The sequence below is a fragment of the Gallus gallus genome, chromosome 19 (assembly GCF_016699485.2).
Source record: "Gallus gallus isolate bGalGal1 chromosome 19, bGalGal1.mat.broiler.GRCg7b, whole genome shotgun sequence".
Classification (NCBI taxonomy): Eukaryota; Metazoa; Chordata; class Aves; order Galliformes; family Phasianidae; genus Gallus; species Gallus gallus.
This window is the reverse complement of record NC_052550.1, coordinates 4,989,469-5,007,669: the sequence shown is the minus strand read 5'-3', so window position 1 is coordinate 5,007,669 and position 18,201 is coordinate 4,989,469. Positions and strand designations below refer to the sequence as shown.

General features: G+C 46.0%; 1 protein-coding gene and 1 long non-coding RNA gene across 6 annotated transcripts in view; one reads left to right on the top strand and one right to left on the bottom strand.

Moving 5' to 3' along the window:
* Positions 1 to 2,391, bottom strand: part of LOC121107263 — a 239,851-nt gene extending 237,460 nt beyond the window's left edge. For both annotated transcript variants that reach the window (XR_005840997.1, XR_006931823.1), the window contains exon 1: positions 1,099 to 2,391. This is a non-coding gene — a long non-coding RNA (uncharacterized LOC121107263). The remainder of the gene's footprint in view (positions 1 to 1,098) is intronic.
* Positions 2,392 to 2,600: 209 nt separating this feature from the next.
* LIG3 (DNA ligase 3) lies at positions 2,601 to 17,883 on the top strand. 4 transcript variants are annotated; one of them, NM_001006215.3, is made up of 20 exons: positions 2,601 to 2,698; positions 2,913 to 3,462; positions 4,122 to 4,259; positions 5,203 to 5,400; positions 5,848 to 5,999; positions 6,917 to 7,083; positions 7,690 to 7,767; positions 7,880 to 8,048; positions 8,681 to 8,836; positions 9,271 to 9,402; positions 10,170 to 10,249; positions 10,671 to 10,758; positions 11,585 to 11,662; positions 12,295 to 12,418; positions 12,810 to 12,952; positions 13,769 to 13,843; positions 14,415 to 14,561; positions 15,620 to 15,791; positions 16,465 to 16,556; positions 17,316 to 17,883. In NM_001006215.3, exons 1-20 carry the CDS (start codon positions 2,645 to 2,647, stop codon positions 17,547 to 17,549), a joined length of 3,027 nt encoding a protein of 1,008 aa, NP_001006215.3. In that variant the 5' UTR covers positions 2,601 to 2,644; the 3' UTR covers positions 17,550 to 17,883. The 4 variants fall into 4 exon arrangements, with proteins under 4 accessions (NP_001006215.3, XP_040506000.1, XP_040506001.1 ...); XM_040650066.2 differs by lacking the exons at positions 16,465 to 16,556; positions 17,316 to 17,883 and adding an exon at positions 15,146 to 15,278 and having other exon boundaries at positions 2,620 to 2,698; positions 15,620 to 15,760; XM_040650067.2 differs by lacking the exons at positions 15,620 to 15,791; positions 16,465 to 16,556; positions 17,316 to 17,883 and adding an exon at positions 14,709 to 15,248 and having other exon boundaries at positions 2,620 to 2,698.
* Positions 17,884 to 18,201: the final 318 nt, after the last annotated feature.

Below are 18,201 nucleotides of genomic sequence, written 5' to 3'. Positions count from 1 at the left end.
ATTCACGGGTGCTTAAAGGTACATTGCAGCCAAACGGAGCTGGAGGAGTTTATTCAAATAAAAACAAAACAAAAAAAAAACCCAAACTAATTTTAGTTCCTCTCCTTGCAAAAGTGCTTTGCAACTCTGAATACGTGGTAAAATTAAGTGCAATAACCAGTAGCAGTACCACAGCAATGGAAACACCCCTACCACTTCCCACTGCCATCTCAGACCCACCAGCCACAAACAGCTCTGACAATGCAGCTCCAAATTTTCACCCATTCTTTGGGTGCCACCGCGGATGAACACCCAAATAAATTCACCAGGCTGAAGAGCCCCCAGCAGCATTGTTCAGAGGGCAGGAACCAGGAGCGTCCCTGCTTTGCTGCTGTTACTTCCAGGCCTTTTAAAGGCATCCAAACAGCAGTTGTGTCAGCTTCCCGATGAAGAAATTGATATGAAAGCCACACGCTTTGTCCCTGCAGCATTCTGCCACCTGCCTGTGCTTACTGCTCTTCATTACCAGTCAGGGCATCCATCTCTTGCCCGCAGAGGGGAGCACTCCTGCTTCAGTTACGTGTCCAGGAGGCACCAAAACACCTGTAGATCAAGAAGAGCCGGCAGGCAATCCATCTCACCCTGCTCGAGCCACTGCTCGAGCCTGCCCTCTGCAGGCTGCTCTACTGATCACAGACACAGCCTCTGTCACATCACTGCTGACTAGCAGACACAAAAAGTTACAGAAGCAAATCCTACCACTGGGAGGTTGCTCAGCTGCCTGATTTAAACCAGATAAGGCACTGCAGCTCGTGTCAACCCACGTTCATCTTTCGTCTCCATCTCTTTTACCAGGCTCAAAAACAATAAAACAGAGATCACCCCAAAGGGGATGCCACAAACACTGCACTGTGCTCTGTGCTTCCTGCAAGCTCTCTCTGAACAGTGCACCCACATCTGCTCCTGAGTTTTACAATCTTCTTCCCCTACAGGAGGCCACAGTTATGCTAAATGTTGCACGAGCAACAGTTGCCTGTGTAAATAATTTCTTAATGGTACAACAACTTTTCATGAAGTAATTGGAACAATTAAAAATTTAACCACATTAAACTTCCATACCTTTAACCCCGGTCTGTCAAATGCGTGGTCCTGGAGCTGCTTCTCACACGTGATGTTCTGTTCAGCATTCCAGCACTGAAGCACAGCACCATACAGATGCCTTCCATGTACAGCCAGCAGCAGCTGGGAAGGACTTCCCCAGCTGCAGGTCACCATCAGGGACTCATATCTGGGTTAGCCTGGGGAGCTCAGTTCGTCCATATCAGGGTTCCCACCACAGTGGACAGGCAGATTTCTCTTCTGAATGGTATGCACTGTCTGAGAGCAAAGTCCTGCACTGTGAAGTACTGCAAATTAATGCAGACTCACTGCTTTACAGCCGTATTTTACTAGCAAGAAATGCTTATCTAATGGACATAATCCCAGTTTTTTGAAGTTTTATCCTCATCCACAGCTCCGAACAGCCCAGTTTGTGTAGCTGGAGACTGGCATGCTGAGAAAACAAGACGGCTGTAGTTCACCTTGTGCTTGCTGGAGGCCTGCAGTACAGCAGTAACAAGTCTGGTGATGTGAATTCTGAACCCTACGCCTCACAGCCTGCCTCAGACACGCTGAGCAACAGCACAGCAGGCCAGGGATGGCCCAGAGCCCTTCTCCTGGGTGATGGCAGGAACCAAGCTGGCGGTGTGCATGGTACCCTCACCCAAAATCCCCTGCAGTATCCCAGCACCACCCAACAGATCCTTCAGCAGGGAAATGGAAAGCTGTGCCCACAGTGGGACAGCAAGCAGCCTCCAAGCGGACTGAGAAGCACTGGGAAGAACTGAGGTAACGCTGCAGCACCTCAGGGCTGTGCAAGCCTGGGAGGGCTCCTGGAGGGCCGACATTTGGCCAGGCACAGAGCAGTGCCTCAGGCCCATAAGAACACACTGCAGTGCTCTCAGAGGGCTGACCTTGAGAGGCCGAGTGATCCAGCAGCGCCCCAGGCCGGGGCAGGCAGAGCACGGTGCTCCTGGAGGGCACGTTCTGAAGTCCAAGTGGCAGGCCAGCACCTCGGGCCTGCACAAACACAACTCGTGGAAGGCTGGTTTTGATGGCTGCCTCACACTGCAGTGCCTCAGACCTCTGCCAACACGACACAGTACTCTTATAGCACCCATTTGGTAGAGTCAGCGATAGGGCATCCCTCAGACCTTCAGGAACACGGCGCAGTGCCCTCGGAAGGACGATTCTGGAGGCTGGGGACGAGGCACTGCCTCATGCCGGACGCACACAGCGCTGAGCGCGGCCCGTGAGGCGGCCACGCGGCATCACCTCAGCGGCGCCAGGAGCGCGAAACGGCTCGCGCGGAAGCGCGAGGCGGTGCAAAGGGCGGGAAACGGCGCGAGGCGGTGCAAAGGGCGGGAAACGGCGCGAGGCGGTACAAAGGGCGGGAACTGGCGCGAGACGGTGTAAAGGGCGGGAACCGGCGCGAGGCGGCAGCACGCCGCGCTGTTGGGCGGGGCTGACCGGGGGGCGGTGCCTGCGGCGCCGGGATGGGGCACGGCGCGTGTTCTGACGTCACTTCCGGGCTGCCGGAAAGGGGGCGGTACGCGGCGCTGTGCGCATGCGCCCTGCTCTACGGTGGCCTGGAGGCGGCGGCGGTGAGGCCCAAAGTGAGGTACGGCGGGCGGTCGGGGCTTGTGGGTGAGGGGGCGAAGCGACAGCGGCAGGACTAGAAGGGGAGAGGGTGGTGGGTAGCGTGGAGCCGGCGGGCAGAGTAACGGGGTCTGCGGACGGCATCGGGGTGGTGGCGGAGGCTCTCTCGGCCCAGCTGCAGGGTAGGCCTGTGAGGCGGCGCGGGCCCGGCTCAGTGCCCGTCCTCTCTCTTACAGCGGCCCGGGGCGGGCTGGATGCCCGCGGGCAGCGCGGTGCTCACTCGGGCTGCTCGGACACTCGGGCTCGGCTGCCCCAGGGCGCTGCTTTGCTGGCCGAGGCCCTGGTCGTGCTGCGCTGCCCTGCCTGCCTCCCGGTGCCGGCTGCCGGTGAGTGGGGCTGCCCGCTGTGTGCACGTGAAGCCGGGCGGCGGTGCTGCGCGTGTCCTCATCCCTCTGCCTGTGCACACGTGGCTGTGCCGGGCCAGCACGGCGGCGGGGGATATGGCTGAGCAGAGGTACTGCGTGGACTACGCCAAGCGCGGCACGGCCGGCTGCAAGAAGTGCAAGGAGAAGATCGTGAAGGGGATGGTGCGCATCGGGAAGATCGTTCCCAACCCGTTCACGGAGTCTGGCGGGGACATGAAGGAGTGGTACCACGTCAAGTGCATGTTTGAGAAGCTGGAGAAGGCTCGGGCCAGCACCAAGAAAATTGAGGACATCACGGATTTGGAAGGGTGGGAAGAGCTGCAGGATGGAGAGAAAGAACTCATCACCAACTTCATCTCAGGTGAGATGCCAGGTGGGAGCTGGGATACTGCTGCGCGACTCCTTCTCTGGTTATGCCACCAATCACTACACAGCCACGTGTTTACCTTACAGTGGCAAAATCATAGAACGGCTTGGGGAGCACCCTTTGGCTCCAACCCCTTGCTGCGGGCTGGTTGCTCCCACCAGCTCAGGCTGTCAGGAGCCTGTCCAGCGTGGCCTTGGGCACCTCCATGGATGGGGTACCCACAGCTCTCCGGGCAGCAGTGCCGGGGCCTCTCTGCTCTGACGAACAGTCCTTGCTGACTTGTTAGCATGATTTAATGAGAAGATGGGTGGGGTTCAGACCTGTGTCTGAGCCTAATAGTAAAGGGAAGCGGGCACTTGTGGAATGGTGCTTCTTAATTTGTTTGTCATGATTGACTGGAGAAGGTGATTTAATCCATGCGTAGGTGCTTAAAGTTCAGGTTAATGCCCCAAGGAAGCATCACTTATTGTCCATTTTCATCCTTTTTTGTGAACTTTGCTAAATCACATAGTCTCTTAACTTTTGCTGTATGAGAAATGTCCCTCCATCCCCAGCTTTAGAACTTGTTTGTTGCAGTATATCTTACGTACGTTCAGGGGTGTTGGAGATTATATTTGGCTTCTGGTTTGAACCCTTGACTTGCTGCTTTACAGAAGCTACGTCCAAGGCTGCAAGTACACCGAAGAAAAAAGCAACAGTTCAGGCTAAGCTCACTGCCACTGGACAAATAAGCAGTCCCCAGAAAGATCCATTGGCTAATGTCAATCCAAAGAAGTTCTCTGGCTTCACAGGTAAGTCTTAAAATGATTCTGGGAAATCCTTTTCCAGTACCAGCACTCTGTAGGAGGTGGTTTAGTTTTAACTCTTTTACTTAATCTGGTTTGGTAATAATGTGTAGTTATGTTGGAGAGTAACATACGTGGTGAGGAGCTGGGCAGAAGGACTAGGAGTACAGAGAATATGAACCTATGGGAAACTGGGCTTAGCTCTCTTGCCGATGGATTAAATAGTTCTATGATTGATTGCTTTGGTTAATGACCTTTCTCATTCTCTGAACGACACCACATATGTCCTTCTTGCTGAAAGGGAGGCTGTGAGATATCAAGTAATTACTATGGGATCTGAGAAATATTTAATAATACTTAGTAAGATAATCGTCCTATACAGCTTGCTCACACAATTGTACTGTGCTGCTCAGGGCCCAGAGCAACTTCATCAGCTTTGGAGGGAGCCCTCCTTTGTGCAGGAATTTGGTCTAGGCATTGCCAGAGCCCCTGTCCAACCTATTTGTTTCTCGTTCTCTTATAGCTGAATAGTCAAATGCTCGACAGATGTGAATAAAAGCTAAGTGAGTTTCTCTTCAGTTTTTTTCCTTCTCATTTTAGCAATGTTATTAGGAAAATGAGCTTCCTTGAAGGGAGAAGGCACATGAAGCAGAAACAAAACAGAAGCATCTGCCAGCAGGAATTTGTTTTCATCAAGGCTTAACCGTATTTGTCTGGTAGAGTTAAGGTAGAAAAATCCCAAACAAAACTAGTGGGGAAGAAAATACACTTTTTTTTAATTTAACTGAAATTCAGTCACAATTTTTGGGGTAGCGTATCATTATTCAGTTCTGAAGCTTTGTCACCACGGTGGGTTTGTTCTTTTCAGATTACCTAATAGAGGTGTTCTGTCTTCAAAGTCTGCCTATGCTGTACTTACTAAAAGAGCAACCTGTTGTCTTTCATTCAGCCAAGCCCAAGAATTCTGAAGAGGTGTCTGCAAACTCTTCCCATAACTCCAGTCTGTCTGCAAAGAATTGTGATCCGAAGCACAAAGACTGCTTGCTGCGAGAGTTCAGGAAGCTCTGTGCCATGGTTGCTGACAAGCCCAGTTACAATGTGAAAACACAGATCATCCAGGACTTCCTGAAGAAGGGAAGTGGAGGAGGTATGATTCCTGCTTTGCATTTTCTACTTGTGACAGCCCTCTCAAAATTAAACTTCCATGTTATTATGTCAAAAGCAAGGGAGAATTAAAATCAGATTGCTCTTTAGTTCAGGATGCGAGGAGTGATGATTTCTGAATTGGTGTTGATAATGTCTTCAAAGTGAACTGCTGTCTAAAGAAGAAATGCAGACAAGAATGTCTTGGGCCAGAACTGCCTCAGATGTTTGTAGGTGCCACCAAAATTAGCACCAGAATCAGACTTGGAGAGAAATTATGGATCCCCTGAAAAATGTCCCTTCACGTGGAGCAGAGCAGTGTGGTGGAACGAGGAAGACCCAGCTGTGTTGTGGTTTTTTTTCCCCAGTCATGTAAATGAGTACAAACAACCAGGGCCTGTAGATGAGAATAAATTGTGACAGTCTCTAATGGTGTGTGCTTTTTTTCCAGATGGTTTTCATGGTGACGTATACCTGACCATTAAGCTACTCTTACCAGGCATCATTAAAATTGTTTACAACTTGAATGATAAGCAGATTGTAAAGCTGTTCAGCAGAATTTTTAACTGCAGCCAAGAAGAAATGGTCCGAGACCTGGAACAGGTGAGTACATAAAGCAGCTCTCTTAATTTCTGCTGCTTAGTTTCTTGATATGGAAATTCTGTGATATTCCAACCCCCCCCCCACCCCCCGCCTTATTTGAAAGGTTGTTAGCTTAACTGTTAAGGAGCTGGTGAATCTTCTGTTTGTTTGTTTTAGCAGTTTTCATAGAGCTCTCTGCCATCTGGAACATTTAGAGAATAATGCTTGATCAGAAAGCAAGATGTGAACTCGCCTGCAAAACTTTAGAAAACAAGACTAAAATACCTAGGCAAGCTGAGCTGCGCCTGCTCTCACTAAACCATTTTGTCTGCTGTGTTCCTATTCTACTGATTTACATAATTTGCTTTGTTAACATCATGTATTAAAAACTGAATTAATAGATCTGTCGCTATGAGCTTAAGTTGGCTTGTTAATTAAGCTAGGTTTATATAATTGCCAATGCTTACGTGTGTGCATTTAATTCCTGTGCACAGGAGTTGGTAACTGACTGTGCAGATGTCTAACTCCATTGCAAGATGAAGAAAATGGGTGAATTCTTTCACCTCTGCTGTGTTGATATATACCTTGATACATACAGCCTTCTAATGACACCACTAGACAGATATTCTTGGATTTACAAATGGATTAATCCTGAGGAAATACAGGGTCTGTGATGCTGCAGCAGTACATAAAATAAAATACAACAATCAGGTGCTACCAGTGCTCTTGCATACATATTTTGCAAGTGAAATGGCTGAAAAGATGTACTGTGTGTCATGGCAGCTTTATTCTGATGTTTGGCTGCACTTCCTTCATGCAGTTTCAGCATTGTTCCTGTGCTGTCCTGTGCTTGCTGGAATCGTGTTGAATCTCTAGCAGTAGCTTTCCCATTTGCTGGGCATAGCTCTGACCAACCCTTGTTTTCTTCTTGGAGACAGGGAGACGTTTCTGAGACAATACGCCTCTTCTTTGAGCAGAGCAAATCTTGTCCTCCAGCAGCCAAAAGCCTCCTGACCATCCAAGAGGTAGATGAGTTTCTCATCCAGCTATCTAAGCTTACTAAGGAAGATGACCAGCAAAGTGTGCTGCAAGATATCACTCGCAGGTGAGGGATTAAACAGCCTCTGAAGGTTGACCATAAAATTAGGAGTGGTTATCTACATTTCACAAGCTAGAACAGATGAAAAAGTAATCATAAGCTACAGAGACTGAACTTTATATCTGTCAGCTGCTGTTAGTGGTTTGATTGGCTCCTGTTTAAGTCTGGGGGAATCATCCTTGTCTGTTAATATACTGTTGTATCTGTGCTAAACAAATGGTTTGCCAAACTGTCCTACTTAGCTTTAAATTAAGTTATTGCTTTAGGTAAGCTGGGAAAAGCCTTCAAGCCATGTAGACATGCTGAAGATTCTTTGTGTGGCTTAGCTTGTATTAAAAACCTCACTCTAGATACCTTACTGAACTGAATTTTGGAGGCCATCTCTACACAGAGGCAAAATTAATATTGGCATTCAAATATAAAGATGATCAAAAGCCTTTTGGATATTCTCTTTTTGCTTCTGGAATATCACTAATAAAACACTCATTTGAGTTGGAACCCTGCAGAATGGGAAGACCTCTTTTTGCAGAGGCCTTGACAAGTTTCCTTTTTTCAGCTGGAAAATAGTACAGATAAGTGTCTGCCATCTCTGAATCTTCTTTCACACTTCAGATGTACGGGCAATGACCTGAAATGCATCATCAGGCTAATTAAGCATGACTTGAAAATGAACGCTGGCGCAAAGCATGTGTAAGTCTCACCTTTCATTACAAGATAAAAGCAGAAGTGAGCGTTAGCCTCATAGGCCAGGAGCAACAGACCTGAGACTGATACTTTTCTTGCTGTTCTCAATTTGCTCAAGGTTGGATGCTTTGGATCCAAATGCTTACGAGGCATTCAAAGCATCACGCAACCTCCAGGACGTGGTGGAGCGAGTCCTGAGGAACCAGCAGGACGCTGAGAAGACGCCAGGCGTGAAGCGCACGCTCAGCGTGCAGGCCTCTCTGATGACCCCAGTTCAGCCTATGCTGGTAATGTTGGCCCCCCTGTAGGGGTAACCTATATCAGAGGAAGAAAAGGAGCTCTCATATGTACTGTCAGAAACCTCCTCCTGTAGGAATCAGTAGACAGATAAGTGATACAGATTTTCATGTATAATGCCATTTTTAAAGTGTTTTCTACCATGGGGCAGTACGTGGTGTACTGAGCATTTGCTGCTTCAGTGATGCTGCAGAAGCAAAAATCTTGACTTGATTTCAGTCCAGATGTGACATTTTTGTTGGTTTCTTTGCTGTCATCTCAGAAACTGATCCTTTATCTGGAAAAAGTGTAAGCTTTTTTTGGATTAGAGATTTGAAATAAGTTTGTCTTTTGTTTGAACACATCAGAGTGCAATGTGTTACTTCTGAGCTCAGAGCACACCTAGAAAAGGCACAGTAATTACACCTCTAAGTAGGTGGAGGAGATAAAAACTGAACAGCTATAGTATTCTGAGCACACGCAGGCAAATTAAGAAAGCCAAAACCTGGACTGGATATCAGACTCTGGACAGCAGGATCTAAGACAGAATGGATGGTTCATGTCTGCAATTAAGTAAAAGTAGCTTTATTTAAAAATTGCGTCTTCCGAATTTCTTTTGCTCTTTTCTCTCCACCTTTCTAAGGCTGAAGCATGCAAGTCAATAGAGTATGCCATGAAGAAGTGCCCCAATGGCATGTATGCAGAGATTAAATACGATGGTGAGAGGGTGCAGGTCCATAAAAACGGAGATCACTTCAGTTACTTCAGCCGGAGCCTCAAACCTGTCCTTCCCCACAAAGTAAGCACCTACAAATTGTCTGTTCTTTCCCTCTGTAAGCGTGAGGGAATTTCACAAGTTCCCACAGGCAGGGAGGATAGCTTCTGTTGTATGCCTTTTTGTTTAATTTCTATGCATATTCAAATCTAGAAAAGCAGCATTTAGTAGAACTGCAATGAGTTTGTTTTGGTGGCTTTTAAGGCCTTGAAGCTACAGTTAACCTACCTGCTCTCAAGTCCTCTTTAGATGTTGCAGTTGGATTGGCTTGATGCCGGTTGAGTGACTTTGTTATATTTGTTCAAGTCTTTTTTTCTATTTATAGATCATGCTCATGGTCTGTGCTGCAGTAGAAATGTGCACACACATCTCTCAGACACTTCTGGAGAGAACATCTGCACTGGAGTGAGTCCATCTCTTCAATCAGACATCTCTCTGTGTTCTTTTTTCCCCTCAAGGTAGCCCACTTTAAGGACTTCATCCCCCAGGCTTTCCCTGGTGGGCACAGTATGATCCTGGATTCAGAAGTTCTTCTAATTGATAATAAAACTGGCAAGCCGCTTCCTTTTGGATCTCTTGGTGTACATAAGGTAAACAATATATATGTATATTTAAAAAAAGAAATCCTTTGTGGTCAGAGGCTGTTGTTCTGCTGACTTAAGCACAATAGCATGTGCTCAGTTATCACAAGAGTTCAAGAGATCTGGTGCTTCCTAGGGAACTTGAAAAAAAAAAAAATCTAAGATCCCTGAGAAGGCTGCTATTAAAGAAAAGGTACTGTTATAATACAGTCGATTTGATATTAGCTTGATCACCAGCAGGAGAGTAAGAAAACTGCAGCTTAAGATAAGTGTTTAAGAAAAAAAAAAAAAAAAAAGCCTTAGAAGAATTTGCAGTTCTGTAATTGCTTATGGTTACCTATAGAAATGCATAGCAGATCAGAAGACCAGAATGATGCAGACATGGATGTAATCCCTAAGAGTATTATGTAGACGTTGGCTAGATTAAATGATGATAACAAAGAGGACAGTAAAGGGCAAATTAAATTGCATTGTAACTTAAAGGAACCATTAATCTGAAGCATGTGGAGCACTTATTCTTGCAGCAGCAGTGATGGATATCAAGCTGCTCGAAGTCCTTAGTATTTATTATTTCCCTGTCACTGAGAAATTAACATGCTTTATTTTTCTAGTCTGTGCTTTGACACATTCACTCTAAATGTGAATTCTAAGAATACTTATGTTCTAAGAATATTAAAGTCTTACAGAAGAAGCATCTTTTTTTGTGGTGTTGTTTTAAAACCCCCTGCTGCTGCTTGCTGCCAGATTTCCTTAAACTCATCTTCATTGTTTTGCAGAAAGCTGCTTTCCAAGATGCCAACGTTTGCTTATTTGTATTTGACTGCATCTATTTCAACGACATCAGCCTGATGGACAGGTATGTGTGGCTCACTGCTCAACGTGGACTTACTGGATTGCAGTACTTCTGCAGAGGGAGCAGCTCACTTTGGCTATTTACTCCTGTAAAATCAAGAGAGCATAGGGGAATCTTGGATGTGCAAAAAACATTGCTATGGTGCTCCATCCTGCTCTACAGTTCCAGGATATCAGAGTAACTGCATGTCAGCTGAACTCAGTGGCTTTCAGTACTCTGCTCATCTCATGTCTCAGAAGCTAAATATTCTTATAGATTTGTTTTACAGCTTCTTCCTGGAGGAATGTTAAAAAGAATTTATTATCTGCTCTGAAACTGCAGGATAAGTCATTTAACTATTTAAATATATTTTCTGAAAGTTCACGTGCCTGCTGCTTCACATTGAAATCGATTTATATCCTTAGTGCTTTATACTCTGTCCTAGGCCTCTGCGTGAGCGTCGTAAATTTCTCCATGATAACATGGTTGAAATCCCCAACCGGATCCTGTTCTCGGAGATGAAGCACGTCACAGTGAGTTGACCACATCTGCTGTACGATTTAACATTGCACTTCCTTGGTCCTTTACTTCCATGGTACTTCCATGGTCCTTTACTATGTGGCCCTTGTCTAATTCAGGCTGCTGATCTGGCAATTCTTGTCAAAATAGGCCCTGTTTCTGGTGCTACCTAGAGAAGACTAAAGTATGATTGAAGGGAGCTAAACTGCTTCCTGTCTCCAGACTGACAACTCCAAGTGTGTCACAGCTCTTTATTTTTGTAGCAGAGATACGTTCTGAGTGCTAAAAACTGCATTTAGACAGCAATAGGCCCAATTTTCCCTTTGATCATTTGGCACAAGCTTTATGTCCTTTCATTTTTCCCCACCACTGCTGGTAACTGGAGCACCTTGGTTTTGGTGGAGAATGCTCAGACATTTGGAGCAAAGAAAGCATTCTGGGAAGAAAACAGTATAGGTCCCAGGGCAGTTGGACAGAGAAGTAAACCCATACTGCTGGCTGAGATGATCTCATCTTGTGTACATGGTACCTGCTCAGGACACAAAATCAGTGTGACTCCCTCCTTTCTGAGGAGGCTTTTGTTCTTGTGTGGTTCTGTTATGTTTTTAAATGGCCAGCTGTTCTCTTCTAAGCTTCTAAGACATATTCCCAGCATAGTTATTGGATGCTCAGCAAAGAGAACAGGTGTGGAACTTTCTTCGAAAAACTATTCTATGAAATAAGTTACCTGTTCATCTCTGCAGTTGCCTTAGTTTTAGTGCACCACTGCTCCAAGTGGAAAGCATGAACACTACAGCCATTTGACAGCCTTGAGCTTACCACAATGCCTTTCCTTTTCAGAAAGCTTCAGATCTGGCAGATATGATCACCCGAGTCATCCGTGAGGGACTGGAAGGACTGGTGTTGAAAGATATAAAGGTAAGTTTGCATCTCGTCTTTACTGGTGGATGCTGAGATTTAGGGGGAGAAACAGACCTCTCCCTGCTTAATACTGAACTACTTAATCTGAGTTTGAATTCAGCCCGATTCTGTTTTCAGAGGTTTCTAATGGTGCCTGGAGGGGATGTACAGTAGCGTAACCTGAATCTCAGTTACTATCACCTTTCTCCTGGATTTTGGTATTGTTTGTTCTTCTCTTGCCTGTTTTCTGCCATCTGGACAGAACTCCACTTCTCTGAGCCTTGTGATGTGCCTTTGCACCATCAAGTCAATTTGTATGCACCTGTAGTGTGACGTGGTCCAGCAGGCAGATCACTGAGCTGGTAACCAGAATTGCATTTTAATTACAGCTCTGCTGCTAGTCACTCATGTGATTCTCTGCTTTGCTTTGTCCTGTCACCTCTTGGAGGTCTGTGGGCAGAGTACACTCGGCTGAGCAGTCTTGAAACATCTCTAGATTCTTGTAGATGCTGACATCCAATCCAGGTTACTTCCTATACATCTGAGCACTGCAGGGCTCTGGTGCTCATAAAGCAAGGGCTGTTTGAGGAGATGGCTGCTACAGAGTCATCTCCTTTCTGACTGGGAGGTTCTTGCTTTGTCTTGCCCAGGGTAATTATGAACCAGGAAAGCGGCACTGGCTGAAAGTGAAAAAGGACTACCTAAATGAGGGTGCAATGGCTGACACAGCTGACTTGGTGGTGCTGGGAGCTTTCTATGGGAAAGGCAGTAAAGGTAAGTCTCTGGCGTTAGCCTAAATCAGATTGGTTGGTTCAGGAAAATCCCGAGCTTTTTCCTCTTCTAGGTTTTCTGTAGCATTTGTTTTCCTGCTGCAATGAGAGTGGCTCTCACAGTGACTGTGCTGCAGCCCATCACGTCCCAGGCCACTGCAGGCTGCCTGGCTTTGCTGTGGCATGGCTGGCACAGAAAAGCATTAGGTCTTGGGTTTGCCTTTCACACAAAGCTCTCTGTTCAGCTTTGTGTATGAACTGATGCAGAGAAACCATCTCAAACTTGTGGTCTTAGAACTCCCACAGATAAGGGGGTTGGGTTCACTACTTTGATTTTTGAAATGCTGTAGGTTGTCCTGTAGAAGATATGAACTGCTGTGCTCTCCCCCCCCCAGGTGGGATGATGTCCATCTTCCTCATGGGCTGCTATGACCCCACGAGCGAGAAGTGGTGTACTGTGACCAAGTGTGCTGGTGGCCACGACGATGCCACCTTGGCCCGTCTGCAAACAGAGCTGGATATGGTGAAGATCAGCAAGGTGAGATGGGCAATGGCAGGGAGGCAGAGGAGTACTCAGTGTAGGACTTGGTAAAAGCTTCTTCCTGCTCAGCTATGTGTTGGTTAAATACAGAATTCAAGTGCTCTGCCAGGAACAAACAGTGGCTCCATTAGAGTTAAATCGGGTACATTTTCCATAAACCTGTCTGTGAGAACTGAGGGGTAGGTGTGGCCATCTCCTAACGATGAGACACTGCTTGAGATTTGTACTCAAGACGCTGAGCAGGAAGGCGGGCACCACCTGGTTCCTGCTGAGACAGTTTTATTGGGGGAAGCAGAACTATCTTTTTTTCTTGGCATGTTGCAATTGGTGAAGACAGTCACTAGATGGGGCTGTAGGTGAGAAATGCTTGTCAGGATGTGGTCGTGCTGCTAGATAGCCTGAAATGCTGAGCTTCCTGAGACATATATGAAAGTGCAAAACCTTATTTCTCAAGACCTTGCATGCAAACAGCTGAATTTTAATATTTACTTGAGGTCCTGAAGGCCACTGGCATGCAGGTTATAGAATCTTAAAAATGTGTGATTCCATATGAATTACAATTGGAGGAACATAGTGGTGTTATGTATGGCATGACAACAGGTAGCAGCTGTGTTGCAGGTAATGTTCTGTGATTCTGCAGAGGAGAAATTGCTGCAGATCAGTGCACTGCAGGTTACAGCAGGTTTAATCCATATAAAGGCAATGAAATATATATTAGCCAATTTACTACTACATTGTCTTTCAGCAGTCTCCCTTGTAGGACTAGATACATGTATGATCATAAGAGTTCTCTTGTTTTTGTGCTCTGAATAGGATCCTAGTAAAATTCCAAGCTGGCTGAAAATTAACAAAATCTACTACCCAGACTTCATTGTCCCAGATCCAAAGGTAAGTGCTGTCATTAAATGTTTTCCAGCCCCAGTACAGCAACCTACTTCTTATATAATTGTACAGATTATCCCTGTTACAAAATTAGTTTTCATGCTTGGGAGAGGAATTTAAGCATGAGTTTTTATCTCTGAATCTTGCAGGTGCATTTAAGACTAAGAGCTTCATGAGGCAATCGTACCTGCAGCACCTCTAGGAATGTTTTTACACATTAAATCCCTCCCAGAAGTGAACTTAAAAGAACAGTTAGAGTACAGTTAAATCAGTTGAAGCAGTTGTAACCCAGAAGTTGCTACTGTTGTTATGCTAAATTTGCCAGTATGCTTTGTGCCATTTATGTGCAATGGGATACAAGGAAATTGGCAATATGTATTAATGGAAGATCTCTTCACTGGAATAAAAAATAAATAGAAGCTTTCCTAATTAAGGTGACCAGGAGGTATACATGGAACTCTTGTGCTGGGAGCAGGAGCAAGATGTTGTAGAAGTAGAGGAACACAGATGCATTAAGGTTAGTTCACAAGAGAACACAAGAATGTGACATAGCTTCCTTCCTCACTGCTGTGTTTAGAAAGCCCCAGTGTGGGAGATTACAGGGGCTGAGTTCTCCAAAGCTGAAGCTCACACTGCAGATGGGATCTCCATTCGCTTCCCTCGCTGCACTCGCATTCGAGATGACAAAGACTGGAAGACAGCCACCAACCTCCCGCAGCTGAAGGTGAGTCAACATGGCATGCTTCTCTGCAGCGTGCTTGCAAATAAGTTCTGACAGCAGCCTATATTTGAAAAGACAGATTCTGATAGGGTACGTACTGAGGACGTTTGCTGACCTCCAGTGGCATGTTTTGTGTTCCATTTATTCTAGGCTCAAGCTGTTTCCTGGACTATTTTGATGTGAATCTTATTTTTTCATGGGTCTCTTTCTTTTTTTTTTCCTTGAGTCTCGTGAGCTGTTGAGTTGTGTGCTTCCACGAAGGTTTGTGCTGGCAGCTAGTTCTATCAGCTCTTGTAACTGCCTTCATGGTGAGCAATTTCCTTCCTGAAAGAGCTGACCTTAATTCTCCTAAATGTTTATGGTCATTCGGTTTCCCATTAATCGCTGAAATTGCGGGAGGCATCTGGGAAGTGACTAAGGGTAGCCTGGCGTGGTTCCATGGCACAGGGGCCAAATGGCAGACTGCCCAGCTCCCAGGGCTGCACCACCTCACGCAGCGTCTTTAGTGCCTCCTTTAGTGATAGGAAACCAGTTGGCCTGTTGCCACCCCAAGCAGTAAGTCAGCTGTTGATGTGCTCTGTTCTCAGTCTAGTCACTGTCATTTGGGCTGTCTTCGCACTGCCTACAGGGATACTGACAGCAGCTGTAAGTGCTTGTTATGCCATCGAAGAAAGGAGTGATTCAGTCCCTCTGCAGTAATCTTTCTGACTCGCTGTGCAGGTAGGGGAGAAAGAGGTAAAATACTCTCAGGCAGAACGTTGGGTGTTGGCCATTTTTCAGTCCAGAGAGCCAGGCTCCGAGGAGTTAGTCTGACTTGCTCACTGCTGGATGGTGTTAATATGTGTGACTTCCCTTAATGTCAAGCAGCTGGGCAGAAAGCAGAGAGCTTGAACACAGCTGACAGAAAAATGGTGACAAAGAGGTGCAGGAAGAAAAAATGTAAGAGCAAATACTAAATGGGGAGGGGACAGAAAATGTGAAGAGCACATGCATTACTGCTCATGTCTCTTATCAGAGGTTTCACTGTGGCTGAAGGGAATGCTTTGTTTCTGTTTGGACAGGAGCTGTACCAACTCTCCAAAGAAAAGGCTGAGTTCAGCGTTGTTGCTGGGGAGGAGGAGGAGTCCACAGCTGGCAGCAGTGGAGAGAATGAGGGAAATTCCAGGTCTTCCACACCACACAAGACTACTAAAACTCCCCCTAAGTCCCCTGCAAAAGCCAAGAAACCAGAAGGTAAGGCCTCTCCTTACAGAGGGGAACCTCAGGATGTGTTCTTTGCCTTCTGTGCACTGCTTTTATAAGCATGTTATGGTTAATGGGCAAAGCTGGTTTCAACCCTTGGTTTGGCTTGTGTTGGGTGTCTCAGTTATAGACACTACCAAAATTAAATATGATGTAATTTCTCTGGGGCATGCAGTTCTTTTTTTTATCTTTAATCACAGTCCTTAACAGAATGTGTAAGACTGGTCTAAGCAGCAAACCTGCTGCTCCTGTTCCTGCAGCTACATGCCCTTCAGTTAAATATTTTTGGCCAAGAACCAGTATTTAATTTATTTGGCTTAAGTTCATGGATACAGTGTAAGGCACCTGGAGGGGATTTCCAGGTAATAGACTGCAAAGCCATGCACTGCAGAATAACCTGTACCAAACTTCTGAGCAATCCCAGAGAGATGGTTTGGTGACAGCTAGGAGGAAAGGTGAGCTATGTAGTCAGCAGGAAGATGCCGTGGGCCATTAGTGGTAATAAAGCAGCATCTCTTACCAGTTATGTTCTAATGCCAAGACTTTCCAGAACAGTTTGGGAAAGCCTTTTACAAACTCTTACTGTCCTCACTTTTCTCTGCCTGCTTTTAATATACAGCTGGTATGTAGACAGAAGCACAGTGAGACATGTCTTTGTTTTTAGGCACCAAAGCAGTCACCGAATCCCCTCAAAAGCCAGAGGAGAAACGAGGAGAGAAGCGAAAAGCATCTGAGGTAGAAGACAATGGAAAGAAGGTATGGACAGTTAGGTGGCAACCACACAGGTGGGAGAAAATAGAGGCATTTCAGTTGTCCACTTCTGCCTTCCATGGGGGAAGCCTTCAAAATTTTTCCACAGCAGCATCCTCAATTTCCTTTTAATTTAAGGGCAGAAATAGTGATGAGACTCTTGTAGAGGAAGCAGATTTCTGCAGCATTTTTTTCTGTATCAGCAGAGTTGACATTACTAGGTTTGTCATGCTCAAGGCTCTCTATTCAGCAGCCAGCAATGTCCTGCTCTTCAGAGGCAATGCGTTGTGATTGCTGAGTGGCTGCATATAGAGGAGATGAGAGCTGTAGAGGAAGAGTTGTCCTTTCTAGCTTATTGTTCAGCAAAGTGTAGGAGTGGATCAAGAATTGCTGAGCTATAATTTACTGATAAGATTGGAGCAGCTGTTTGCTACTTGATGTAAACAGCAAGTCCACTCCCAGGGCAATTATAGTCTCCCACTTCAACGAGGAAGCATTGGCTTGCAAAGGCATTAAGACCACGTTCACCTGACCACATCAGCATCATCACTAAAGGCAGCACTTACAAGGGCTGCTGATAAGCTAATAATTCCTTTAGCCAGAGGAGCACTGCTCTCTTGTAGCACCTGCCTTTCAGGGGAACTGTATGAATGTTACTCCTCGCGTGATGTAATGCAGCCCAAAGTGCAATTTTAGGGTATTTTTGACATAATTTCTACATAGTTTTTTTTAAACCAACCTTTGCTTCTCTTCCCCACTGCACAGATGCTGCTGGACATATTCACTGGTGTGAAGCTCTACTTGTCACCCTCTGTGAAGGACTTCAACAAAATCCGGCGCTACTTCATAGCGTACGATGGTGATCTCGTGACAGAGTATGACACAGCCTCAGCAACACACATTATTGGGGACATTGATGAGAATCCTGGTGCTAAGCGGGTGTCTCCCAAATGGATCTGGGAATGCATCCGGAAACGGAGACTGGTGGCCCCATGCTAGCAGGCAGGGCAGCTGACTGCTCTCAACACTGCTACACTTCAGGAACTCCCTGAGGGGAACAGCTGAGAAGTAGGTAGGTGAAAGAAAAGGGTGAGACTCCTCTGTGGGGATGTGGATAGAGGTACCGTGCCCAAGATCCATCAGAGGTAGTTACAACTATCCATAGCAGCTATATGGAATGAATTAAAATAGCTCTCTGAAGGATGTCACTGCTGTCTCTGTTTTTCTGCCCATAGTGTAGACCAACACCCTTATCTAGGTGCTGGTTTCATCTCGGTGGGTTTTTAAAGTTTGGGTATTTTTATAAATAAATAAAAAAAACTGAAGCAGTTTCTCCTTTGCTGTCAGGGCTTCTTTTTCAAAGGTTATTCTCTGTCTGGACAGACAAACAGACCATCACATACCTGGAACTATAGTCTGTATTGCCAGGACAATGTTGTTGCAGACTATAATCTACACCAATGACATGTGTCCTTGGGCTGGTTTGAGTTCTGTTTTTTCTCCTGTCTCTTTACAGACATTTGAATGTTAGCTAGCAGCAGTCTGCACTTAATGTGAAAGCTACATGTAAGAGTAGGCACCAAATAAGTTTCCATGACAGTGGTTACTGCAGCATTATCCCATCAGCCATCCTCTTAAAGTGTGCTTTCCC